The 27,913-nt window shown below is 37.8% G+C and overlaps 2 protein-coding genes and 1 long non-coding RNA gene across 10 annotated transcripts in view; 2 read left to right on the forward strand and 1 right to left on the reverse strand.

The window, feature by feature from the left end:
* Positions 1 to 4,295, forward strand: part of GOLM1 (golgi membrane protein 1) — a 39,174-nt gene extending 34,879 nt beyond the window's left edge. For all 5 annotated transcript variants that reach the window (XM_074813359.1, XM_074813361.1, XM_074813362.1 and 2 more), the window contains 3 exons: positions 1,235 to 1,519; positions 3,260 to 3,373; positions 3,717 to 4,295. In XM_074813359.1, the coding sequence (XP_074669460.1) occupies positions 1,235 to 1,519; positions 3,260 to 3,373; positions 3,717 to 3,778 (461 nt within the window). In that variant the 3' untranslated portion in view covers positions 3,779 to 4,295. The remainder of the gene's footprint in view (positions 1 to 1,234; positions 1,520 to 3,259; positions 3,374 to 3,716) is intronic.
* The window catches only part of NAA35 (N-alpha-acetyltransferase 35, NatC auxiliary subunit), a 34,362-nt gene continuing 6,468 nt past the window's right edge, over positions 20 to 27,913 (reverse strand). For 3 of the 4 annotated variants that reach the window (XM_074813354.1, XM_074813358.1, XM_074813357.1), the window contains 17 exons: positions 27,106 to 27,172; positions 26,391 to 26,434; positions 25,752 to 25,802; positions 23,855 to 23,938; positions 22,464 to 22,578; positions 21,774 to 21,952; positions 20,762 to 20,821; positions 19,493 to 19,599; positions 19,193 to 19,259; positions 17,827 to 17,925; positions 16,389 to 16,567; positions 14,501 to 14,637; positions 13,094 to 13,161; positions 12,705 to 12,845; positions 10,838 to 10,960; positions 9,657 to 9,737; positions 20 to 9,010 (listed from right to left, as the gene is read on the reverse strand). In XM_074813354.1, coding sequence (XP_074669455.1) covers positions 8,951 to 9,010; positions 9,657 to 9,737; positions 10,838 to 10,960; positions 12,705 to 12,845; positions 13,094 to 13,161; positions 14,501 to 14,637; positions 16,389 to 16,567; positions 17,827 to 17,925; positions 19,193 to 19,259; positions 19,493 to 19,599; positions 20,762 to 20,821; positions 21,774 to 21,952; positions 22,464 to 22,578; positions 23,855 to 23,938; positions 25,752 to 25,802; positions 26,391 to 26,434; positions 27,106 to 27,172 — 1,662 coding nt within the window. In that variant the 3' untranslated portion in view covers positions 20 to 8,950. The remainder of the gene's footprint in view (positions 9,011 to 9,656; positions 9,738 to 10,837; positions 10,961 to 12,704; positions 12,846 to 13,093; positions 13,162 to 14,500; positions 14,638 to 16,388; positions 16,568 to 17,826; positions 17,926 to 19,192; positions 19,260 to 19,492; positions 19,600 to 20,761; positions 20,822 to 21,773; positions 21,953 to 22,463; positions 22,579 to 23,854; positions 23,939 to 25,751; positions 25,803 to 26,390; positions 26,435 to 27,105; positions 27,173 to 27,913) is intronic. The other variant, XM_074813356.1, reaches the window with a different exon arrangement.
* LOC141918647 (uncharacterized) lies at positions 19,186 to 21,178 on the forward strand. Its single transcript, XR_012621747.1, has 3 exons — positions 19,186 to 19,266; positions 19,439 to 19,557; positions 21,128 to 21,178. It is a non-coding gene; the product is annotated as an uncharacterized LOC141918647 (long non-coding RNA).

The raw sequence follows: 27,913 nt of genomic DNA on the forward strand, positions 1-27,913 counted from the left end.
TCACTATCTTACTAGCAACTGGTTAAGAACATTTGTCATTTAATTGAACATTTAAAAAACATTTTTGTACACAAGATTAAGATGGAAGAAGTGACACTGGTAGACTGAACTTTAATCAATTTTCCAGCTGTGAAGAGGTATAATATCTATTCAAGCATTTTTATTACTAGCATACCTACTGGTTCAGTTTTGTTGTAATTGACATGTTGCATGTAAAGGAAGATACAAATATTTACAATTCTGGAGTCATATTCCTCATTTAATATGGAGAAGGTACCCTGCTTTTGGAAGCAATGATTTTCAAGCATGTTTAAGATCTGCTTTCTTAATAAGCTTGACACATCCAGCCTGCTACCCCCCCCTTACAGAATAGCTGAAAGTTAGGCTTTAAACAAACACACATCCATTATTCCTATGTGTTGTCACTGAGCAAAATGCAAGTAAGACAAGTGATGCGCAAGAGATCAGGTTAGTTAACCTAATGGTTGCTTTTGGCACCAACTCAGAAACTATTAATTAAAATGGATGTATCCTTGTGCGTCAGTCTTGCGTAGTACTGTGTGACAGAAATTCAGTTTCCTATTTAATTATTCTTACATGCTATCTTAAATTACAGTCTTGAGAGCATGCAAGTCTCATTTTAGAGAGCTAGCAATTGAAGACAACATCTAAATATAGATTATTCAGGCATATTTTATCATGAATTTTTTAGTTAAAAATACAGGTACACCGGAAAAAAGATATGGTAATGTCTGCTAAAAGTAATAGCCCTCCTGCACTTTCTCTTCATATTAAAAATAAGAACAGCCTTGATTTACTTGCAAATCTGCCCATGTGACTGCTTTGTCCTGAGCTACTTTTGAACACCAAATCAGTTTTGTTAGTAACAAAATGTAACACACAGAAACCTTATGATTATATAGCACACTGCAATTGTTATTTAAACTGCTCTGTTTCACCTGCCCCATTTATTAACTGCACATATCAAAATTCTAAGTAGAAGTGTGAATCTGTTGATAGTAAACAATATCTCATCCTTTAGCTGCTCCCAGTAGGAAAAACATGGGTTGTCTTCTTTTTATCTTTGGAACTGATGTGGTTGAAAGATATTCTTTCAGAGGAAAAACAAGCATTGAATGAGGAAGCTAAAGCAGTGTTTATTAAAGGTTTTTACCCTGTGCCACCACTGAAAGGCATTAGGTTTTTTACTTGGAACCATTTTTATTGTTTATAGAAAGAATAAATGGCCTAGCTGAAATCAGAAAACAGGAGCCCAAGGCAGAAGAGAAGCTTTCAAGTCAACTGAAAAACCCGCAGGATTCACTCAAGGCTGCTGCAGGTTATAAGGAGATGCTGCCCACATCAGAGAAGGAGCTGAATCTGTCTGAAGATGAAGAACGTTTAGCTGGGCAAGATGTGTTACAGCTGGCAGCAGAGCACGCCACCAATGAGGAAACTGAGAAGGAACAGCTCCGAAATGACGATGCTAAGCAGGATGACTTGCCCCCTGGAAAGGCTGGTTGGTAGCATGTCATGTACTGTTAAGAACATTAAAGAAATGAAAGTGTGGAATAGGGCAAGATTTCTGAAACAGTGGTGGCAGCTGGCCAGACTTAGTATAAGGTTTCATAAAAGTTAGTGTGAGATATAAAAGGCTGGTCAGTTCCCAGCAGTCTTTTACAGTCCATGGGTAAAGATGGAGGCCTCTGTTTGTGCAACATGGAGCTACCAGACTGGGTTTTCTGCATCACTATAGCAGCCTTCCTGTCTCTCCACTGTTTGTACAAGGCATTTGGGGAAATTAGCCCTGAAACTTCCTGGTATTGAGGCATTGTAAGAATATGATGCATTTAAAAAGGATGAAATGTTAACTATCCACAGCATTGATGAGTAGAGAGATACTACATACTAATGTTTTGCAGATAGTTTTTTTATAATGTCAACGTGTAGATGCTAGCTATCCCTATTTCAGAATAAGCTAGCGTGAATAAAACTATACCTGAGACTTAAAGTATCTGAAGTTTATTATTGTGAGTCTGCAAAACTTGCAGATCAGATGTTGCAGAGGTGCCATTTTCTGGCATCTACCCCATGTGACCCTGAACCACATGTCTCCACAGCACCAAGCAGCAGAGCACTGATGTGCCTAAACCTGACCAGAATCTAGACATCATTTGTCTGTCTGGAAGAACTCTGTCTCGGGTGAATCCAGCAGCCCAGAGTAATCAAGAGGAAGCCTTATGGCAGTCAGAGCAGGAACTGATGCCCACAAAAAGTGCTGTTTATGCTTTTCTAGTAAACAAACTCATTCACAGGATCATGAGTAATGTTGATAACTTGGCAGGGATAAATAATCTCATCTACATTGCAAAAGTAGTATTTTTTCAGCTGCTCCAAAAAGATGCTGGCCAGAGCAGGCTGTCCCCCACAGAGATATGAATACAAGTTACCTAAACTGCTTCAGTTTCAGAAATAAATAGCAGAAAGATTACACAACTAGTGCACGAAAAATCTCTGGCATGTAGCCTGTGAAAGGTCAGAGTTTTTGTGCGCTAGATAGCAGGATGTTCTTCAGGCTTGACTGTTCAACAAAAATACTGTACCTTACTGCATAGGTTCCTTGTAGCTAAAGGAGCCTAAGGCAGAAAGATTTCTTCTACATTCTCTGAGCATCCTCTCCATATAATGAAATCTTAAGATAGTCAATAAAAGTTACTTGACATGAATTAATGACTGGGTGAAGAAAATCGCTTACAGAAAAGCACTTTTGTCTCAAGTTAGCACACCATAGAATGTTTTTTTAAATGCTATATTCACAGCTTTCTGCTTGGTGGACAAACTAAAACAAGAAGGGGGAGGCTGAGCAGTGTTCTAGTGGTGGTGGTAATACATTTAAAAGCAACACCACAGTCAAGTTTTCATCACTGGCTTCAGGTTTTACTTTTGCTGAGGCTGTCCTTTAATGTATTCTGAAATTGTTTAATGCTTTTCCTTTCTACAATCTGAGTGCTGGCTGAGTTTTATTACATTTTCTGAATCCCAAAAGATTCTTCCTTTTATCTAGTTATTTGGAAGAGATGTACAGCAAAAGCTGCTCTGAAATTTAACAGTTCAAAATGAAAAATAATATGAAAACCTACTCTAAACAGAAATTCATTCAGCAGCAAAGTAAATTCTGTGATATATTGTTACAGTAACTTTCTCATGTAGGTGACCTTATGGTTTAGCATAAAATTAATTACTTTTAACATTTTTCCAGACAAACAGGATCATGAAGCACTGAACCAGGACAAGGATGTTGATTACAATTTAGATGAGAATGAAGCTGAATCAGAAACAGACAAGCAAGCAGCACTTGCAGGGATTGAAAATGGTAAAAAACAGAAAAAAAAAAAGTTTTAACTAAAGTACCACATGCTCAAAATTTTAAGATATTTTGAATGGTATACTGTAGCAGATACAGCTAGCTAATTTCTGATGTTCTTTGAGCTTTACCTCATGTTGACAGTAGAACCTATTTCCTGTATAGCATCACTGAAGCTACTGTTTAACATGTGGTGGGGAGGGACAGTAGCTGTAGCTTTACCATACTATACAGAACTTAACAGTCCTTTCAGAATTTCTCCTGCTGTGTTCTAGATTGTTTTCTAGATGAAGAACTATTTATTAGTTATGCCTCTTAAAGAGATTTCTGTACCTTATTTTTTCCTAATTAGTTCAAAACGAAGATACGAAGAACCACTTATCTGAGCATGGTGAAGAACGACAGAGGTTGTGAACAAAGGAGGTTCATGATGCAACTTAGTCACCTCTTCATATAAATGCAGCAATGATGAGAGCAAAGCGATTTGAGAATGTTTTGATTACCTTCTCAAGGCTTCAATAAGGGCCTTACAAGACTTCTCAATGTCTCACACAGGTGAAGCTGTAGTTGTTAAGTCCTGTGTTATGCAGAATGTATCATGTTGTTAATGTTCTGTAGTCTTTTTCTCTAACCATTGAATGTAAACTAGAAACTAGTTTACTTGCTATAACCTAGAAATACCCTTTACTACCACTAAGGCACCCTTAACTGCAGTCCAGCCTGCTTTGTGTGTAGCCAGCTGTTTTGAAGATTGTATTTGAGTCTGTTCTGACTCACACCTGTGTTTGGAGCAATCTTTCTGAGTATGAATCAACCTCCATTGAGACAGCATGGGAGCAGACAGACACAACTAATTTTCCAACCAGCAATTCCATTTCAGAAAATACAAATTTATCTTGGCTTTCTCTTAATACATGTCGTTTTGTAACTACTCTTGTGGTCTTATTCCTCAGTGTACTAGCTTACAACTTTTGTACCTTAAGATATCTAAATATTCAAGTGGAAGGTTGGTTCTTTTGTTTATGAAAAGCACTAGTTGTCATCAAGTGAAAAGCAGAGCTCAAGTCAAATGGTGCCTGTTAAGCCTAAATACTAAACAGTTCACTGACAGACTTGCCATATGTAACTTGAATTCTTCTGAGAAAAGTACTAATCTCCATTACTGAGTTCTTAGTTGCTCTTTTTTTTCACCATTTAGGTTTGACTTTTAACTGGTCTGGGCTACTACAGTCGATATAGCAGGGAAAACAAATGCTTGTAAGCAGAGAAAAGGAGGTATGAGCATCTCTTCTGACAAGTATTGGGAAACTTGGGTTATAAGGTTTTTTTTTCAAATAATGGCATGTTTTAACATCAAAATGTTTACTCATATTCTGAGTAAAAGAGGCATTTTCTTAGTACTTGATCTGTAAATAGGTATATAGCTGAGATGAAGTTAGTTGGGAATTTAGTAGTGATTGTTAAAGAGTGCATGTTCTAATGGTATAAAATGTAGAGTGAAACACTGTACTCAAGTTAAATGAACAGCTTTTAACTTGATACTGGTAAAATACCAGACAAACAAACAAAGTCCTTGAGGTAATTAATGTATTGCCAGAGAATTCTTTTAAAACAAATTGTTTTGACTGTAGTACTGTTGAGTACCCAAACCTGGCTGGGCTTCTCACTAGAAAGCTAGATGTTGTCCTCTCCATAAACAAGACCACCATTGTACAAAGCACACTTGTTACCTCTGACAGTAGGGGGTCTGAAAAGCTGGTAAGAACAATGTTCAAAAGAATAAAGAAATACAATCTTAGTGGCCTCAGGTGCTACAGGAATGGAACTATGGTGGTAGATTTCTAGGAGACAAGGGGTCTGTATGTCTGCTATATAGAATTTTAAAATTAAAGGATTCTAGTTGAACAAAAGATTCATTTGGAACTGTGGTTTACATAGCATTGTCTATCACTAAAATGTTTAGTTGCATGAGGCAAGGAAAGCTTCTTTCACTGTAATCATCTAGGGGTTAAATTCACACTTATCCTTGATGTTTTTTTAAAAATTAAGCCATTTTAGATAAGCATTTTAAAATAATCTACTGTGTATTCATGTACATTTCATCCACATCTAATGTTAATGAAAATGGGAAAGATGGTAATTCCTGTTTTCTTAGTTCTGTAAATGACGTGGAACTTGGTAACTTGGTTTCTCTTTTACTTGCTGCTTTCTTTGGAGAAACACCAAAGGCTGTCCTTGAGCTGCTGTCACATAGTTCAAGACAGGACTGTTCTGATTGTTTACAAGAAGGTAGCAAAAGCCAGATGAATTCTCAGTGCCCTGCACTAGAACTAGTTTGCCATCCTTATAATTACATTTTCCAGGATTTTCATTCCTTTGGCAATGATACAGAAACATTCAAGTATATGAATCATGATGATAAGCAAACATGTAAAATGGTATGCAACCTTCTTAGTAGACAAATCGGAAAAAGCATGTCTTAAGGGCTTATTTCAAAAAGCTACAAATTGCTGGTAGACAAATGAGTGTTCCACTTGAGTTTCTTCACTTTTCTAGCTCAGCAGTGCTGCTGCTTAGGTGATGGGAGTTTAAGTGGTATTACTCCACAGTACAACTGTATGTTAGGAGAAACACAAACAAATGTCGTGCATGGTCAAGAAGAAGTTACAAGCTTATCACTGTGGAGGAAGCCATTTTGCACCAAAATGAAGAACTGTCCTGTCCAACACAGTCAAATCTGGAGGATTTGCTTTTATGTCCCAGGTGAGACTTGGCAGTACTGAGCAATGGAACAAATCAGCAATCCCTCCTTTGCAATGGTAAAGTAACAGCAGGATTGAAATAAAGTTGCAGAGTAGTTAAAATATACTCCTAATGTCCTGCGTTCCTGTGTTGCTAGTGACTGCTAACAGTGTCAGCTATGCAGATTGTCCAGCACTGTGAAGAAAAAAGACAAAGGAACAAACTGCAACTAGAAATAACTTGCTTAATTTCTCACTGTCTCCAAGGTATTTTCCTGTGTTTCAGACAAAATACCTCCTAGGCAATTGACTTCAGTAAAACAAAAGTCATTGAATTCAGTGCAGTAGGAGCTAAATGACTAGTTTTCATCTGCTCTTAATTCCTGTGAAGATTTGTTTTAGCTTGTAGGACTTGGCAAAAAAAGAACCAAGTCCTTCACTTGCAAAATGAGCAAATTTAATGCAATTTAGGTGAAAATATGGAAACTCACAATCTCTCCAAGTGGCTTTGTTCAAAGCAGAATTCAGTAGCACAGCTGTGCCTATCAGACATGAGGCTCCACTGCATTATTTATTCAGTTCCAAATGTTATTAAATGCCTAAACCACGATTTTCTGTCAGAGATCATTCATAAACTAAAGTTGCCAGGGGAGGGGAACTTCAATCCATCCCACTCCTACCACCTCAATGCCAGTGCCAGCAAAAGATGCACAGAGCCTGGAGAGGGATCACAGGTCAGCAGGAGAGCACCTCAAGAGCAGCACAAAGGAATTCCAGACACTCCAGCCAGTAAGTCAGCTTCATCAGGGGCTGAACTGAAATGCCTCTGTACAAATGCACATAGCATGGACAATAAACAAGAGCAGTTGAGAGACACGTGCATGTCTGCAGGGCTACGATCTTATTGGAAGGTTCCTATGACTGGAGTGTTGGAATGGAAGGATACAGGCTCTTTAGGAAGGACTGGCAGGGAAGACGAGGAGAGGGGGGTCGCCCTCTATGTCAATGACCAGCTGGAGTGCAGGAGCTCTGCCTGGGGATGGATGTGGAGCCAACTGAGAGTTTATGGGTCAGGATTAAAGGGAAGACAGGGATAGGTGATTTATAGTGGGGGTCTGCTACAGGCCACCCGACCAGGAAGACTGAGTGAATGAGGCCCTCTACAGACAGACAGGAGCAGCCTCATGTTCACAAGCCCCAGTCCTCGTGGGGGACTTCCAACTACTGTGGTATCTGCTGAAGGGACAACACAGCAGGGCATAAATAATCCACGAGGTTCCTGGAATGCATCGATAACTTCCTTCTCCAAGTGATAGAGGAGCCAGTGAGGAGAGGTGCTATGCTGGACCTTGTTCTCACCAACAAGGAGGGGCTGGGGGGAGAGTGAAGCTCAAGAGCAGCCTTGGCTGCAGTGGCCATGAAATGGGAGTTCAGGATCCTTAGGGCAGTGAGGAGGGCACACAGCAAGCTTGCTACCCTGGGCTTCAGGAGAGCAAGACTGTGGCCTCTTCAGGGATCTGCTTGGCAGAGTAACATGGGATAAAGCCCTGGAGGGGAGAGGGGCCCCAGAAAGCTGGTTAATATTCAAGGAAGATCTCCTCCAAGCTCGGGAGCGATGCATCCTGACAAAGAGGAAGTCAGGTAAGAACACCAGGAGCCTGCACGGATGAAGAAGTCGCTCCTGGAGAATCTCAAACACAAAAAGGAAGCCTACAGAGGGTGGAAGCAAGGACAGGTAGCCTGAGAGGAATACAGAGAAACTGTTCAAGCGGCCAGGGATCAGGTTAGGAAGGCCAAAGCCCTGATAGAATTAAATCTGGCCATGGACATCAAGGGTGACAAGAAAAGCTTCTGTAGGTATATTGTTGATAAAAGGAAGACTAGGGAAAATGTAGGCCCTCTCTGGAAGGAAACAGGAGACTTGGTTACCTGGGACATGGAGAAGGCTGAGGTACTAAATTATTTTTTTGCCTCAGTCTTCACTGGCAAGTGCTCCAGCCACACTGCCCCAGACACAGAACACAAAGGCAGGGACTGGGAGAATGAAGAATTGCTCACTCCCCACCTGTGTTCAGCTCTGAGGCCCCCAACATAAGAAGGACATGGACACGCTCAAGTGGGTCCAGAGGAGGCCACAAAGATGATCAGGGACTGGAGCACCTCCCTTATGAGGACAGGCTGGAAGAGTTGGGGTTGTTCACCCAAGAGAAGGCTTCAGGGAGACCTTACAGTGGCCTTCCAGTACTTAAAGGGGGCCTACAGGAAAGATGGGGAGGGACTCATTATCAGGGACTGTAGTGATAGGATGAGAGGTAATGGTTTTAAACTGAAAGAGGGAAGATTCAGATTAGATATAAGGAAGAAATTATTTACTGTCAGGGTTGTGAGACACTGGAAGAGGTTGCCCAGAGAAGCTGTGGATGCCCCCACCCTGGAAGTGTTCAAGGCCAGGTTGGACGGGGCTTTGAGCAACCTGGTCTAGTGGAAGGTGTCCCTGCCCATGGCAGGGGGGTTGGAAGTAGATGATCTTTAAGGTCCCTTTCAACTCAAACCATCCTATGATTCTATAAAAATGATTTAAGATTAAATCTGTAAAATATCAATTAAAGTACTTCAACAATACAGTTAATTAAAATCAGCTTCACCTATAAAACTTCATACAGACCACTTCAAAACAGCAGTTGTCATTCAGATCACATAAAAGCAGCAGACGACAGATATTCCACAAACAGTACTTTTAGCCTGGAGATCCCTCTCAGTCTGGGTAGAGCAATAGTTATTCCATCCTATAGCTGGTATCTGATACACAGGTTATGCTTCAGAAATCGTAATCATCTCTTGTCTTTCAAATGAGCTTCACAACTGGAAAGTACTTATGAGGGGAGAAGTCAAATTCTGGAGGAACCTAGAAATAAAAGATTTAAAATGTTACACAGCAGTACTACTGAATTTGATACTCAAAATGAGGCATACCTTGCAGATAGAAAAAAACTTTTAAAAAGCAAAAGATTGAAATAAAAAATCCTAGCATTTTTAATTAATATCTGAAAATATTCCAATCCAGTTCTGGATATGCCAATCATTCTCCAGTACTGATGGGCACAAAGCTGTAGAGTGCTGGTGTGCCTCTTCAGTGTGCTCCTTCATTCTTCTGTGCCTAGCCTTTGGCAGGAAGTCTGAAGGCCCTCTCCTCCCTCTGACTCACACCACCCGCTAATCCTGACAGCGAGCACTCTCCTGATTGTGCTCACACAAGCTGATGATACTCTGCTACCAATTACTTCTTCCTGGTCTTCAAGAATACTCATATTGGTACACGTCATCCCATGTAATTCCCAATTTTCCAAAACATTTAGAAACAAGAGTTTTCCATATTTAAATAACTAAACAAACTGTTTCCAAGGGGAAAATGGATTAAGTTACTTCCCCAGTTCTTTTAAGAGTTGGAGTAACTATGGCCTGAATCTGCTCATTCAGCTGTAAGAGATCTGTGGTGGCACTGTGTGTAATACTACATTTCACATTCAATTCAAGTGGCATTTTCTTATTACCTTAGAGTCTTTTTTGTGGCCTCCTGCCAGCAGCTTCATGACCACAATATTGGGTTTAGCAACTTTTAGAATTCGACTGACCTAAACACAAAACAGCAAGAAGTTTTCCAGTGAAAGCATATGACCTCAAAATTATTTCAAAGATAATGCTCAAATGTTTACAGACTCTAACAACACAGCAGTCCTCATACAGTATCATTTTAATGGAGATAAGGGCATTTTGGATTTACTTTGAAGTGTAACAGCTGGATTAATGAAATGTTTATTTTAATAGTCACTTTTTTTATTCAACAGACCATAGAAACCACTGCTCTCTATGATTATGTTCAAAAATTGCTAAACTACAGCAAGTTTTGAGGCACTCGTCCAAATAAAGGTTTAGACAGACTTTAGACATCTATCCCCAACAATGACACGATGAGAAGGGGAAACTCAAGTATCAAACTGTTGGCTTTTTGCATGGAAGTGCTCTGGGCACACTCAAACTACCTCTAACTACCCTGGTTAGTCTCAATCAGATAGCCCATGTCTGAGTACCACCAGGACCCACAGAACAGACAGGGATTCCTAAATTCTCAGGAGAACCTAATCCCATAACTGTTCTTAACCTGCTCAGATGTGAGCACCCTCCTTGCTCCAAAACACAGTCACGAACACGTAGTTTTACGCTATGGACAAAGAGGAAGAAATTACCACCCGTGTTTACAGCCCAGTGCTGAGAAAACTGGTCCAGGAAACAAGTGCCAGACTCAATCCTCTTTTCGCCTGATGACATTCAAACCTATTTTTCCCACCTCAGGAGTACATGTGAATTGCCAGAGGAAGGTGATGCCTGCCTGGTGAGGCAGGCATGTGTCACCTTCTTAAAATTGATAATGCTTTTAGAACGCGGCCAGAAGACAACATGCAAGAACAAACTAAGTTGCTATCTACCATCTAAGATACTCAACAGGGAGAGGTTTTGGAACAGGGAGCAGAACCCTGATTATGTTACCTAACATACTGAAACAGACCACCATGTAAGATGCCACCACCCTGCTCTGTTCCCTCTTTAATCAAAGCACTCAGGTTTAACTCAGCTTTTTGACAAAATATACTTTGGATCTCAAGCAGATCCAACTGACAACAAACACTTACTCTGTTATAAGCAAGTACTGCTTTTTCCAGTATTTCACTCTTACCTCACAGTCTGGATTAGGAATATTCTCAAGAATCATTTTAGCTTGCTGGAAGTGTTTGCTAGCTGCCATGTAGAGATCTGATGACTGAGGAGGTGGGCTGTACTTATTTAAATCAGACATTTCCTAGCATGTTACAGAAATATATAAATATCTATCAAAATCAGTTGCCAACAAATTGTATTTTTATCACCTTAAATGAAAACAAATTACTACATTCAAGAAAAAAGTTACATCAACAAAATATTTTAAGAATACTGAACTTGAAAACATTTGTTTGAAGTGGCAACTACCAAGAAGCAATACAGTGCTTAACAATTATTTTATAGTGCCACAAAACGCAATTAACTTCTTAGAATCTTTATAAAACAATCCCTCTCCTGAAAAACTTGTCATTCATTTGCTTTAATAGTGCCAAGCAGCAGGGTATGAAATTACAGGAAAAAATAGGAGGAAAAAAAAAGTATGATACAGTTTACTCAAATCAAGTTTGCAGCAAGAGATACTGAAACTGTTCAAAACTTCATTTTATGTGATTTTGAGACTTCAATTTTTTTTTTTTGATTAGGCATAATAAAACCTGAAATGACAGGGAAGAAGCCATGATAGTCTTAATTTCCACTACAATTGTTCATAACACTAAATTAGGGAGACTGACTGGCATACAAAATACTACAGTTTCAGTTCAGACAGGCCTTTAGAAACTTAAACATCTGACCACCAAAAATCTAAGTTCAAGAAGAAACATCCAAATTTCTGCACCTGAGACAGAGTAACTCCACAAATCAGTAGAGGCTAATAACCAGCTGGGTGAGTAGTAGTAGGGTTACTGTGAACACCAGATTGAATACAGGCAACAAGATGCTTTTGTTACAAATCAGACAAGCCTCACGTGGGACTCTACAAGCAGCAATATGGCCAGCAGATCAAGGAAGGTTATCATCCTTTACTCAGTATTTGTGCTGTAACATCTGAAATATTGCATCCAGTGTTGGATCCACTTGGTACAAGAAAGATGCTGAGATGCGGAGATATCTGGGGGCCTAAAGCACATGACCCACAAGGACAGGTCAACGGACCTGGACTTTTTCAGTTAGAGAAGAAGGATGCTAATTGGTAATCTTATTAGCAGCCTACAACTATGTGGAAGGCAGTTACAAAGCTGTCGGAAGACAAATGCTCCTTGATAATGGCAGACAATATAACATGGCGGGGAGAGGCCACAAATTGTGGCTTGGGTAATTCAGACCATACATTAGGAATAAAGGTGAATAGTATAGTCCTCAATCAGGTTATCTGAAGACTAAACAGACCCGAAAAAGTAACTGGATCAGGTTAACCAAAGAGGCTGGAAAATCTCCATCCTTTGATTTTTTCAGGCTTGGCTAGACAAAGACACAGCTGATGTGATCTATAATGCTACTTCAAGGAGGAGACTGAAGAAGACAAGCCTCCAACTGGTCCCTTCCAACCAACACTTTGGTGATGTAACACTCAAAATTATTTTTGTTTCATTTTCCTGTTTGCCTGCTGCAGTAATAAAAATATGCTGCTATATAAACCACAGCCAAAAAGCCTGTCAATAGACTTTCAAGAGATTTTATTTTCATGCAAACCAACACAAGCACATCATAAAACATCCCATCAGACCAATTTTTAAACATCCAAGACTCTAATTTTAGTAAGAATTCAAAGCAATGTATTTTCCTTGCACACAGCTAAAGCTAGAACTGCTTGCCATTTTGACTTATGCTTCAGTAGGAACTCTGAGATATTAAAGGCTCTTTTTACAATGACAACAATGTCTAAAGCAGGTGAGCAAATGACTTTTATAAAAGCATGAATGGCACCATGTTGTAAGATTACTCACTTTAAACTGCAAGTAGTGCACTGGCGGTGGTGTGATAACACTGTTGAATGGAGCAAACCTGTGCTCATATCGAACTTGTTCACTATCCAGTTCAAACTTAGGTTTTCTTACTTTGCCATCCATGTCAAATGCGATCATTGTCTAAAAAGAAAAGGGTAAATACAGTGAAAAGTGTTAGCTTTATGTTGTATTTTGCGATGAGCAAGATGAAAGTTATGATTTAGCTGTAACTGGAAGGACAGAAAAACAGCAGACAATTTACCATATCACAGTGTAAACTCGAACTTAATTTTCAGCTGCACTAAAAACAAAAGAAGGCATGCAATGTATGCTTGATTCCTATTACAAAAAAAAATGAAGCCGTGGTTCAGCAAGCACAAATGAATTACCTTGTACATCCCAGCACACATATTTTGGTATGCTTGACTCATGGTGATCTCTCTGCTGAGAGGGCGAACTGCAAATTCACACAGAAGTATTTTTTTAATTCAACGTAAGTACACGTATTAATTTCAAAACTGTTGTTCTTTCAAATTTTCAGAAATTGACATAATTCTCAATTATATTTTAAAATAATGAAAAGAAGCAGAAAAAGCACGGACATGCATTTCTGCTCATCTAGCTCCTGATTACACAGAATATATCAAGACATACTTAACAGTCACACAAGAACACCATACTGACATCAGTGAAATAAACTAGTCCAGACAGTCAGTGGTACAAGCATGTCACTACACAACACTAAACAATAGTCTAGAAGTTAAAGCTTGTAGTTGAGACGCTTGTTTGCTTAGTTCATTGGGGTTAACTTTTAAGACTAAAAGGTTAAAACATTTTTATCCTAATAAGAAAGATTTGTATCCTAATAATATTCCTTTAAGATCCCCTTTAGCTTCCAGTGTTTAACTAGTGTCTAACTGCCCCCCACTTTGTATCTTTTTAAAAAGTATAAAATACAGTAGTAATTTTCTGAATTTCTAGAGACAAGGGAATTTAGTTGATATGACCTTGAGCTGTTCATATCTAATTGTGTGTTCCCCTTGAAAAGGTGGCAAGGATAAACACACAAAAAAGCAGGAATAGCAAAGAATGGAAGCGAGCTTCTGCATGGTGTTTATTTGCAATGTTAATGCAAAGATAACTCCAACATACCACAATCTTAGTAATCACTTAGGCATGGCAAATCTGTATCAAATGCTACTTAAGACGCTGATTTGGATGCCTTTTTGGCAGCAGGCTTACAGTTCTGACCACAGAAGGGAAATTCTCATTTTGTCTCTCATGCATATACACCAGAGAAAGCATGAGTTTTTAAAGGGACTTTTGCACAACTACTGAAATGAAACTGGACAATTAAGCAACATGCTTGAACACCTTCTGAAGCCAAAGAGAAATTACAGAAATACACTGAAAGTTTCATCTTTGAATCTAGCTACAGTGACAAAAGAAGTAATTCTGCAGGAATTGCAGAGTATAGAAAGGCAGTGTTTTTCAAAGGTGATTGCTCTGGACCTGTTAATTATATCTCACAGGATCCAACATGTAACACAACCGGTAAAGCTGTGAATATAAATGAGTTTGAGTTTTTCTGAAAGACCTATTTAAAAGTAAGTAAATAAATGGGAAATTCTTACAGTGATTGACTTTTTTCATTAAAAAGTTTTACATTACATTCAGCCTTCAAATTTGAGGACATTTTTCCTACACACATCAGTGTTGACTCTGTAAATTTTGGATTTGAATTCTACATGGCTGTATGAAGGGGACAAAAAAAGTCTGAGATACACTCTACATACCTTTTTTCTTTTTCTTCGTTTTCTTACTACTACGGCCTTTCTGTTGTTCCTCCATTATTCTCTCCTCCGCCATTTGAGAGCTGTCAGCACGGCTCAGTGTTGATATCAACCAGGCATAGAGGAACTCTGAAAGATACCTACAGTAAAAACAGTATGTAGCTGTTACACATCACAGTGCAAAATGTATCTGTAGTGCACACATTCTGCCTGAATGCCAAGTTGCTTACTCAGAGAAGTAATAGTAAAAGACAACTTTGCAGTTAAAACTCTGTTTTGTATGGCTGAGATCAACAGATTTGTACGTGTTTTGTTTTGGTTTTTGGTTTGTTTTTTTTTTAAACAAGACTCTGTACATATTCAGCCATAGACAGCTCAAGGTATGCAAGTTTCTTGTACATCTACTAAGTGAAGTTTAAGGTTCTTATTATTTCAAAACCCATATAAAATCAGATTTTTCTAGAATTCTTACTTTCCCCAACAAATGGAAGCATTTTAAAACAGGTATTATGTTACTACCTTTTCTACTTTTGTTAGTAATTACTATTTTGAGAAACAAGGTCATTACTGATGTTTCAGGCATTAAAAAGACCTGAATTATTAAATAAAAGGGCCAAGCCCACAGGAACACAAGAGCCACATGCAATTCTTTAAGATTTAAGAGAAATCTTTAAGAATTCTTTAAGACCGTTTCTTAGTAAGCGGAAGCAGGTCCAATAAATCTCTTGACTGACTTCCAATCAAAAGGAATAGGGAAAAAAGAGTAGAAATTACAGATCTGGAGCACATGAAGAAGAAATAATAATTCAGAATTACTGAGAAATAATGGTAAGCTTCATTTGCACATTTCCCCTCAGAAATTTCCTCTCCTTTTTGTTCTTCACTTCCAGTAAGGAGATAAAGCAGTTGACATGTGAGTTCCAATTAAGAGTGATTTTATTAAAATGGTGGGGGGGAAATACAGGCAGGTAAAAAATACTGTCCTACAGAAAACGTGGTATTACTTATAGAATATTGCCATCTTCTGGTAACTATCTGGAGTATTATTTTTCTCACTTAAAACTTAATCCACTAATGAAACAGCACAGAAACATAATGAGATGCACTCAAGTTCAAGTCATCTGAACCAGTCTAATCTCTCAGAAAGAAGGCTTACAGCTTACCTAGTAAGAGTTTATTAGTAGCTTTACAGACAAAAAAACCCCAAATCAGACCAAACCAAACCACCAAAGTACAGAAGCACTTTAACACAGGAAGGTTCAACATCAAATTTTTAATGCTGAATCAAAAATGAACCTTCTATAATCATTTATCTTTTGGACCAAGCCATCAACTACAAAAAATGGAATGGAATTGCAAAAATAAAAGTATTTTGACTCTATAAAGTGCAATCATGTTCACTGAAGGCAGATGTCTCTTCAAATATGCTCACAGAGTAAGATGTTATTTTTATCTAGCCAACTTTCAGATTACAGTCGCAACTTGGAAGTCTGAAGATCTTTTCAAAAATACTAGAGATCAACAAGACTATTGATCTTGGTACTACAGAGACAGAAAAGAAAAAAGGAAATTCCTTTCCTCCTGCATTCTCTTGTCTGCCAGAATCACTATGTTTTTCATTCATTGTCATTAGAAGATACTGTTTTAAAAAGCAAAATAAGAGTGAATTACTATTTCAGGGGGAAAAAAAAGTACACTATTTAGTAAGTCTAGAAAATACACTAACAGATTTTTTTCTCCGCTTGTAATTTTATGAATAGGTAAACTAAATACTGTATTGAGCAAGCCTGAGATTACAAAATCATACTTGAAGTCCCTCCTTTAAATATTTGCAACTGTAGCTCTGTGGGAGCATCCCTCCTCAAACAGCTGTCATAATGCATCCTCTTACCAATAGATGTAGTAATATTCATGCATACTGTAAAGTTCCAACTCAAAGCCACTCAGAAGATACTGTATCATAATACGCAGGTTATGATATAGGACCCAGGTGCCCAAGCAAGCCAAATGTTGCCTTTGTGGTTCCTGCTTCAGTAACATACTATGAAGTGCTGCATCTACTTTCTCTGCCTATTGAAAAGAGAGCAAAGTAACAAACGGGGGAGAAAGAACAGTTGACTGAAACAGCATCAAAGTTCTGCCAGAAATAAATTCTTAACAAAATCTGAACACAAACTGGGTAAGGCCACTCTCCAAATTAAAAGACAGCAATATGTTCTCACAGATATTGCACCTCTATAGTTTAGAACTGTCAGGAAACTGGTGGTTATATTGTTGCACCTAGAGAAGAAAATTCTATTTAAAGAGTATTTATATATAGATTGTTATGTTAGCAGTCACATGAGCACTGAAAGTCAGAACCCATTACAAGCTGTTATTAATTTTGCTATTTTGGGAATAGTTACTTTTCTTTTTTAAAATAAACCAACCAGCTGCATTGAAAAATCAAATTTATAAGCTTAACATGCAAAAAACACACTGTGGTGCACCAGAAAAACTAAAATATCGCTAAGACACTTCAGTCTTAAAAAGTAATTGTATGGAAGACATGAAGTCTCCCACAGTTGGAATATTAACAGTAGTCCTTGAACAAATCAATCCACATAACCTGTTACAAAGTGAAAAGTGTCTCAGCTGCAGTACTGCAACAAACTCTCAACCAAACCATCCTGAGATAAGCTGAAGCACACAAAATCTCCCCCCCCAGCTCCAAGTTCCTCAACTGTTCTCCTCAGCACGCACATCTTGGAAACTGTTTAATTATTTCATGCCTCTCACTACTGAAGAAATAAATTTCCAGCAAGTGAAAATATACCTTTCCCTGTCATCTTTCACTCCCTGTTCTTGAGAAATATTCAAAATCAGTTGGACACATATTTTTAAGAGTTATCAATTTACATATATTTTTTTAAAACCGTTATAAAATTTTGTGGTTTCTATCTTACATAGCTATAAGACTGAATTTTCAAAGGTATCTTGCATACATGGTTCATCCATCTCTGCCTGGTTACATCTTGCAGACTGACTGTTACAAGCAGGATAGAGACTACAAGCAGTGGAATTCCAGACATCACAGCAGGTTTCCCTGAGGTCTACTTGGGCAAAGTTAATCTTAAAAAATGTAATACCTTTTTGTTCAGCAGATCTAACAGAAAGTCTTTGGTTGGATGCATCCTACAGACTTCCTGGGCTGCATTTTAGAAATCCTTGTCCTAAAGATTTTAGGACAGAAAAGTTGCTTCATTCATCTACAGTAATACCACACGCTCCACTCTGGTAGGAATATACCTGGAAAGAAGAGTTTGCTGGCCTGCTGCCTAGGACGTTACCTCATCCTGAAGGGTGGCAAATTCCTCAAGAATGTGACCTAGTTTATCTCTCTGACGAGCTCTATTGTGTCCATGGATTTGAATCAGACTACAGAACGGCTGAAAGAAAGAAACTGTATTTTAAAATTTTCAACACAACTTTGAAACTACATTAGTACTACTATGATGTCTACTTAGGCAGTTGTTTTATACTTCTATATTAGGAGGTGGGTTCCTTAAGGCTCCCTATGGAGTACAAGCTAGCAGGCAAGCACTCCCTGGAGTGATGCAAGAGCCTGTTCCTCCATACACAAGTCAATATGAGATCGAGGCCTTTAGAATGATCAGAATACTTGAACGATATTTCATATGTCTAAATCCATGTGCCCAGGCGACCAAGGCGGCCAATAGCATCCTGGCTTGTATCAGAGAGTGTGGCCAGCAGGACTAGGGAAGTGATTGTCCCCCTGTACTTTGCACTGGAGAGGCCGCACCTCGATGACTGTGTTCAGTTTTGGACCCCTCACTACAAGAAAGACACGGAGGTGCTGGAGCATGTCCAGAGCAGAGCCATGAAGCTGGTGAATGGTCTAGAGAACAAGTCCTATGAGAAGCAGCTGAGGGCACTGGGGTTGTTTAGTCTGGAGAAAAGGAGGCTGAGGGGGACACCTTACTGCTTTCTACAACTACCTGAAAGGAGGTTGTAGTGAGGTGGGTGTTGGTCTCTTCTCCCAAGTAACAAGTGACAGGATGAGAGGAAATGGCCTCATATTGTGCTGGGGGAGGTTTAGATTTGCTATTAGGAAAAATTTCTTCATCAAAAAAGGGTTGTTGAGCATTTGAATAGGCTGCCCAGGGAAGCAGCCGAGTCATCATCCCTGGAGGTATTTAAAAGTCATGCAGATCTGGCACTTTAGGGACATGGTTTAGTGGTGGACTTGGTAGTGTTATGTTAACAGTTGGACTGGATCTTCAAGGTCTTTTCCAACCTTATGATTCTACAATTTTCTTAGATTTTCTTTGTGCTGCATTCAGTAAGTGAATCTTTTAAAACAATTATTTAAATTTTTAAACTGAACAGAATGAAAAATAATTTTGTTTTCACTAGTGCTATTGCATTTGTTTTGACATGAAACTACCCTGTAAATGGGTAGTAAGTGCAGATTTCTATTAAGGTGGAATGTCAGTGAAAAATCTGGAAGCATAATACAGGAAACAGCAATAATTATACTGGCTTTTAAACAAGTCTTACCATTTTAAGACGGCCAGCTTCTGCAATTTTGCCTTCACGTCAGGTGTCTAAAAAACTGGTCTCATTTTCAAATGTAAGCAGATTTTGAAAGTGCTCATACATGCATAAACACGCTGTAATTGGATGAACGCTTACCCGAACACAATGTGTCACAAAGGAATCAATGTAGTCCTTCGCCTGGTGATTATTATAAAGACAACACCTAAAAGGTAAATATCCACATACATACATAAGTTCATAAATGCAGTCAGTCTATGTAGCACAAAATTAAAAAAGAAACATGAGTGCAGCAACAACAACTGACTCCTTCACACATAAGCACTAATAAGTATAAAATGTGTATGTTCTTTGTATGTCTGTCCTTGCTTTTGTAAAGAGAAGTATTTTTTTCATCAAACATGTGAACACATGCAAGTAAACTCAAGATCCACTTACTTTGGAGAAAGTACTGGAGGACTGACAAAAGACCTTAAAGCATCTTTTACCATGTCTTGCATGAGGTGAGTGCCAAACACCTTCTTGTTATCTACCAGAAAAGTTGTCTGAAAGTGAACACGTGTTTTTAGAAACATGTTTTAAGTTAAAAATAATGCTTTAGAAATTACTAACAGAAAGCATACAGTACTTATACTATATCAGAAACCTGTAAGATTGCTTTAAGAATTAAAATGGTTCAGCTAGGTACAAGGTTACAGACTCAGAAACAGGTATATTGAGATCTGTCACTTCTGTGCTATTCCCATGACACAAAATACAGCTCTACTACTTGCATAAGACAATGCATGCAAAATTATTTTATTTCTTGGATTTTAAATATGATTCATCAGACAGATGTTTCTGAAGATTAACATAAAACCAGTTATGTGGTTTCCTTGGAGGCAGATAAAGTTAAATCTTCAGACTAATGCAGACTTTTTTCTATTGCTATAGACACTACTGCTTTCATTGGTCATTCCACTTTCATCCACGAGTGCTGTGTCCCTTTTTTGCACGGTTCTTCATGGAGTTGGATAAAAAGCTGTGTTGTCAGGCACCCACAGCGATTGCACAAACACATGTAGTGGAAAGTCAGAACACACACACTATGAAAACATTTTACTTGCCAATAGTTATATTTCATCGGATCTATAGGTGGTTTAATTGGGATCAAATGTAAAGAAGTTCTGATGTCCAGGGACACCCTATTCAAATCAAAACCTCCTATAAGGAATTATTTAGTCTGAGTTAAGGAATATATAATACACTTTCAAGGTTAAGTGAAGCAGTGAGAAGAAAAGTTATTAGTCTGTTCTGCCCTAACCATCAGTTTTACTGCTGTAGCAACAGCAGCAGTCTATACATGAAATTCAGTCCAAACAGGGAGTATGAATACAAACACCAGCCCCAAACTGAGACAACACACAGACAGCAGCATAAAAATGTGTGTACAGGTCCAACCTTATGGCAGAAAAAAACCTGTAACTCTTTGTTTTAATTAGCATGTACTACCATGATCTAAACAACAGCATTTAAAAATGTTTTTAAAAATCAGATCAGAACATAAGCCTCCATATACCTAATAGTTAAATATCTCCAGAAAATTTTTTACCACTTATATATTATTAAGTGATATGCAAATAATTTAAATATTTGAAACAAGAAGATGAATCCATATTTAGAATGAATGCAGAAGTAATTTATTCAAAGACATAGATTAGGACTTGCCTGTAAAAGGGATCTTGAAAGAACACATGGTGATTGCTCACTAAACTCACAGAAAAAATCCTGATTTACATTTAGGAAAAAAAAAAAGATAATTCAGGTTAATATGCCAATTATTTATATATATTTACACATACACACACCCAGACACATTTACATCTTTAGACACAGAGAAGCATTTGCATTTTTATACATATATATACAATTGTGTAAACACACCTATATTTTGTACACACAAACACACATACACATAGCATAGCTTATACAACTTGCAAGAAAATAAGCATGAATAATTTGAACAAAACAGAACATACTGCAATGTTTAACTGGTACCAGATGCTTTGTGCAAACACTGCTTTATTTTAACAGGAAATACGAAGTCAAAAGATTTTTGCTTGATCTTCAAAGTGATGTAACCGTCGCTCTTTTCCCAGTGAACACATGTATGGTAAAAAGTATTTCAGGCATTTAAGTGTCTTCTAATAAATGCAGGCAGTAACTAAGAATAACATCACTTATTCAGGAAAGAACATAAGCGGGTGCTTAACTTTATGCCTACTCAGGGAACTACGTGCTTAAACAAACATGTATTAAGTGCGCTCTTGTGTTATAGGCACATATGCAGAATACTGCTTACTGAATCTGAAAAAATCAGGAATATAGCAAGGAATTATGTTCTACTACTGCAGATGTTGTTCTTCAACCAAAAAAAGAGTTACAAGGAAATTAACTTTCTTGGGGTCTGCTGCTAACATGCAAAATTATTTAACAGATTATGAGAAAAGTGGGAGTTTTTAGAGTAGAAAAGGTCTTTGTCAAATAAAGAGAAATATTAAGTTATCAGAAAAGACAGCAAATTTTGAAATGGTACACAACAATGAGAAACACCAAAAGATTTATACATACAGCTCAATTTTTTTCTCCAGTGAGCAATGGCATATCTGTGGAATGATGTTTTGCAAGTTACATTTTAAGATCTTATTCTTGGCTATAAATAAGAAATATTCATGCTTACCAGTATACAGTGCAAATTAGTTAAGTTGACTACTTCACATACAGTTTTTATTCGGTCTATTAGTTTGGAAAAATAATTGACCATTTCTTCCCTTTTAATTATTTTTGCATATCGAGGGAAAGTTGGTGGCAGCAATCTCTGATTAACAAGGGGCTCAAAGCCCATCATAATAGGATGATCTAATGAAGGGGGGGGGGGGGGGGGGCAGGGAGAAAGAGAAAGAAAAAAGCTGCGTATAAGCTGTGTTTTCAGAACTCACTTCAAACTTGAAAGTATAAAACAAATTATTCAATTAGCCAAAATGAACTTTTTAACTGGCAGTTAAGTTCCAGAGAGACTAACTACCCAACTGAGACAATGATTACTATTTAAAAAAACCCCAGCCCTCAATACCTCAGCATATACCTGTATAGACAGTGAGGTGGTGCTCCCTATTTTAAAATGGCATATACACTGATTCGAAGTGCAATGCACTTAATCAAAAGTTCACGTTATTCTAGCTTTGAAGTGACAGTGTTGCTCTCAGAACCATCATTTAGTGATATAAAAGATCAAACAATGCAAATCTGTAACAGCTTGCATAGCAATTATTCAATAACAGTCATTTTTTTAAAAATACTGGTAGATATTAAACTTTATCAAGACCACATTACTTAAGAAAGAAAAAAAAGGGTAACATTTAATACATACCTCCTTTAGTGGTATCATTTTGTGCCTGGATACCATGATGCAATGAATTGTGGATGGCAGAAAGCAAATCAGCTGCCTGAGTCATTAGTTTCTGAGCTTCTGCAACTGCACTCGTCTGAAAGGCAAGTTATTCATGTCATGTCATGTTATGTCAATGTATTTTGACTACAGAATTAATGCTAGTATCAGGAAAAAGAATGATATTAGGATTCTAATGTTTGTACACAACCAGTTCTGAAAAAAATTACTAAACAGATTTTTGTGCAATGAAGTGTTCTTTATATTTTACGTATCTATACATACATTTAATACTGTATTTTTTGCTATGTAAGATAGCCCTTAACAATGATTACAACTGAAAGTCTAGTATACACTATATGCAAGTCCTCTGCTTTTGATTTTGGAGGACGGGAGGAGTGTGGGTGCAGAGGGGGCAAAAAACCCCACAAAACTCTTCTGCCACATGAGGCAGAACTCCAAACTGCAAGAGGAAAAAATTTTCCTATCATTAAAAAATGCAGAATTCTTGAGAATATAGACAAAACACAACTGAAATGAAATCATTATATATCATTAGAAAATACCAGATGTCCATTAGAAATCTTGATTCATGATCTGCTGACATGCTGAATTTTCTGATGTCCTATGATTCCAAATCTGTTAGCAAACTGGGTACCATTTAAAATAGCTCTCTGTAAAATGTAAAATTTTGTTTTAAAAATACTGGACTAACAGTCCCTGGTGGAACTTCAAATATTTGAAATCTCAAGTCAAACTGAAACCTGACTTATTTTAGAAAAAGATGTTTAAAATCCCCTGAAGATCTAATGAACAAGATCTGTACCTCCACATATGTTCACGTATTACAGCATCTACAAATTTACTAAATTTACTAAAAGAATAAGCTGCTAAGCAGATCCAATTCAATTCAAAGTAGTCCATGATGTAAATAACTTTTAAGCAATCAGACTTTAGCAACACTAAGATAATCTGATTTTGCACAGATCATTAATTCATAGCAGTTAACAAACAGAATTTGATTGTACATCAGTGTAGCTCACTTCTATGTCACCATCTGATTTCTGATGTAACTAATGGTTACAGTCAGAATGCAATTGTTCCCAACCACTCACTTTTATCCGCAACACTGATTTCTGTCAATGATTATCACTGACTTTCAATTCAATTAAGGTCTTTTTAAACTTTACAGTATGCAGCTGCCCCAACAGCAAAATATGTGGCAAAGACTCCATGCCACTTAAACAAGAAGCCTGCTTTACCTGTGGCAACATCAATTCAAATCTACAGAATAATTGCTTGACCTTAAGAGAATGAAAAATTAGCATTTCACAGGATCACAATGCGAACACAGAAACAGCAAATAAATGTACCTCTTTTTTGGTAAATGCTATTAGAACAGTCAGTAGCACCCGGGTAAACTTGACTCTGCTGAACACAGCTAAACACTGTTGATGCTGTAACAAAAATATACAGCAAATTACTAAGAAATATGCATTAAATCCTGAAATTTATGAAAAAAAAATTTACAGATTTATTGAAGTATACTCTCTAGTCTTAAAAATATGGGATCTAGTATGATTCTGAAGAAAAGTTGCAGAATTTATGGAAGAAATCTCTGCTGCTGTCAGAAAAGCACTAACAAAAAATACAAAGATGCTTTGGGTAAACCACAACCACTGGCTGTATAGCTATCTCCTATGCAAATGACATTCAAATCTCAGCTTAAGTAAACAACCACAAATTATTAAACATATTTTCTCTCATTTTTGCTGAAGATCTATGTTAAAAGCAATCTCAGAAGAAAACAACATTACTGGGAAAGGAAACCCACAGACTTCTAAATCAACCACTGTGGTGGTGCAACCTCCCCACCTCCTGGGCTGCTCGGTGCGATTCCTCCCCTCCTGGGCCACATACCAACCCAAGATGGATTGCGAAAGGCAGCAGACGAGAGCGTTAAGGCACCCCCGTTGTACCTGGCTCCTGCCTCCCCTATTGGCTGAAAACAATCATGACAATCACTCACCTCCTAACAGCCTACTACATCTGCACCTGGGTCATGGCCCAAAGGGGGCAATACCAGAACTTCAAAATCTAGCGAGTTCTGGGCCTGCGCAACTGGTCATACCAGAATGTTCTGTCATCCAAGTTGGGACTTGATTGACAAAAGTCAATTATCTCGGGCCCTATAAATAGTGAACCTAAGCGAGACCCTTTGAGCTCTCCTGGTTCACAGCGGCCTGCGACCAGCACTTCCCCTGAGCTGGGATGCCTCTCAGGCTCAGACTTCTCGAAGTTTGAAGATCATCTGCCCACAAAGTCGATGGAAGGCCAGGGTGAAGTCAGACTTCTCAACTCTCAATTATCGCCCGTTGAGAAATACCAATGCATTATGAGTATTTGCTTGAAACTCAAGAGGAGGGAAATTTTAACTATCGGCTAGCCTCTTACATCTACCTCTTTACCTATCTATTGTTTAACAATGCACTTTTACAAGCGTGGATATTAATATATAGTTCACTGGGTATCCAAGTATTTCCATGCTGTTTGTGTGTGTGTACGTCTTGTGTTTTACATATGTCTACATATATATATACACACGCTTTGATTCAGAACACCTTGTAGTAAGTTAGTGTGAATCTTGTCATTCTTGAATCTGCAGTGAAGTCGCTGTTTTAATCATTACATATTTTACCAAATCACTTTACCTTTACATCAATCATTAAGTAAGTGCCGCTAAAATTTAACCTTTGATCTACCTCACACCATTAATAAATCTTAAATTGCTATTAAATCAGAACTGTGTGAGATAACTTCATCTGCAACAACCACATCAACTACATCAATTACCACTTTTTCTGGAAGGAGCTACACTTCTTTCACCTTCTCTTCCTGCTTCCTCCCTTGACAGCGGGACTGCCAGCAGCAGTAAGAGCTGCTGGGAAGGAACTGAAGGAAGATGGTACAGGATAGATAAGACCACCTACTGCGCTAATGGCTTTTTCTTGAGAGGTAGGTGCATAAATCGCAGAACTGCAGCAGCATCACTATTCTGCGGTTGGGACTGATCCAGAACTCTACCCCTTCAAAGCATAAAAGCCTACCTGCTAGCCTAGGATTTGCTCAGGGCCATATTTAGAGCAGCTCAGATATGATAGTAGTAGCAACACTGGTGACACACATTTCTCACAAGCCGTTAACTACTGATCAAAGTAATGATGTACTAATCCAAGAAATCCAGAAAAAAAGAAGTAAACAATTCATTACTTCAAGTTCAACTTCTGGATCTCTCTCTTCTCCTTGTCGACTTCGAGTGCTCTAGAAGGTAAAGAAATCTCAAATTATTTATTAAAAATTGCAAAGGGAAGCTACTGATAAAATCCCTTTACCCTTTCCAGAACATACATCTGTTAAATAACCCTAAAAATCAGTTCTCAAGTTCAAAACCACTTAGTATATAATTTAGGTACATGAATGATCCAAGACTCTCCTATAGTAATGAGACATCTCAGTCTACCCTGCAAATAGGCAAGGAAATTGTATGAACATTTTATATTGTTAACTGTGGTAAAGGAAGATTAAGTGACTTCTTTAACATCATCACACAGTATATCTGCCTAAAAGCCACAAGTTAAATACATACTTTCTATGCCCCAGCCCAGTGTTATCTTCTACTTCATGATTCCACCTATTACTAGTGAAGCAGCTATTAAAGAGTTTAGAAAAGTCTGAAGACTTCAGAATTTTTAGCTAGAAGGCTACACAAACTACTACAGAAGTTCTTCAAAAAAACCCCCACCATTTTAATGACACAAAACCGCCGTATTATTTATAATCCACTCCCTCCCCCAATCTATGTTAAGTACACGTGAAGTATAATTGACAAGGCAAATGTGAGAAAAATACCTTCACTCGTCTTTGCATGTCATCTTCTACATCTTTTAGCATGCCTGGAAAAGTCACAGTACAATTAAAAGCTGAGAAACATTCCTAGGTACACCTACACGACTCAGGGGAAAAAAGTTCTGAGAGAAATCAAATTTTGAAGTGCTTTACATAGTCATTACCCAAAGACTAGACCAAAAATGTTCCTTGTGAGGAATGGTAGGGATGTCTTGCAACAATACTGATTGAAAGCTAGTGTTCACAAGTTTTCTAAAAATAAATCAATGGAAAGCTCAAGTATGTATCAAAAAGTGCATCAAAAGGCTAACATACACACTTATATATGTACCTAATAACACACATATTCAGTTTTAGAACTACTAGATTGCTTTTTCCTCAAAAGCAATCTGTCTAGATCAAAAAATTGTGAGGCAGAGAAGCATAGTTCAAGCAGTGCACTTTCCAATGGTTTGTATCTATCTCGGTCCTGGATGAGCTCATGCCCAGCCCCTTGGATGGCACATCTAAAATCACTTCTGTTTCTCAGGCATAGCTGAACCTTTTCTTCAAGGACAAATAATTTTATCTCTCTTTTTACCAAGCCATGAGTTTTCACAAGACTAATAAAAAAATTTAACATCTGAGATTCCTACCAATTCATTATGTTTGGTTGAGAGTAATCAACATGCTCAAAAGAGAGACTGATGGACAGATACACAGAAAGCACAAACTGTACCTGTAACTCTAAGATCTGTCACACTGTTGGCCATTTTAAACCCGTAAGTCATTGACTGAAAATCTTCCTAAAAAATAAAAATCAAAGCAGCAACATGTAGTGAAATATAAACAGTAATAATTAGATTTTCACGTTGGGTCTGGGGTTTTCTTCTTGTTTGGTTTTGGGGGTTGTTTTCTTGTTTTGTTGGGAGTTTTTCATTTTGAGGTGTTTTTGTTTAACTACAAACTGGCTACGTATAGAAGTCCACTTTTATTCTGCACAACTGAATACACCCATAGTTTGGCTGACTTTCCTGTCCAAATTCAGATTGGGGTCATTATTTTCTGCATAAATCCTTAATATCTGTATGCCCTTCATATTTTCACCCTATCAAAATGTTACAAGAACTATGGATGCAAAGTACTATTTAATCAATTTTAGATATAGTCAGTAAGAAATGACTTGTCCAAGCTCAGAGGAAATGAAAATTGCACAGAAAACCAGACTCCGATTCCCTTGCTAGAGTGACATTTCAGACAAAAGACGATCATGGTTACCTAAAGTTAAAAAAAAAAAAATTAAACAGGAAGAAAACCACAAGTAAAACTGATTTCAGGTCAGCCACAAGACTTGCATTGCTTCTTGAGTAAAGTATTTATGTAACTCCAATACTCCACCAAAATACAGAAAAGAACATGAAACACCTTCACTGAAGTAAACAGCACTTTAAAGAGATCATCCTCCTAATACTTTCAGGAGGATGAACTGCTGCTCCTACAGTATCCTTGAATCAAACAGTAATAAATTTCTCTAATATGCTTTTTTT

Source organism: Strix aluco, chromosome Z (genome assembly GCF_031877795.1).
Source record: "Strix aluco isolate bStrAlu1 chromosome Z, bStrAlu1.hap1, whole genome shotgun sequence".
NCBI lineage: Eukaryota > Metazoa > Chordata > Aves > Strigiformes > Strigidae > Strix > Strix aluco.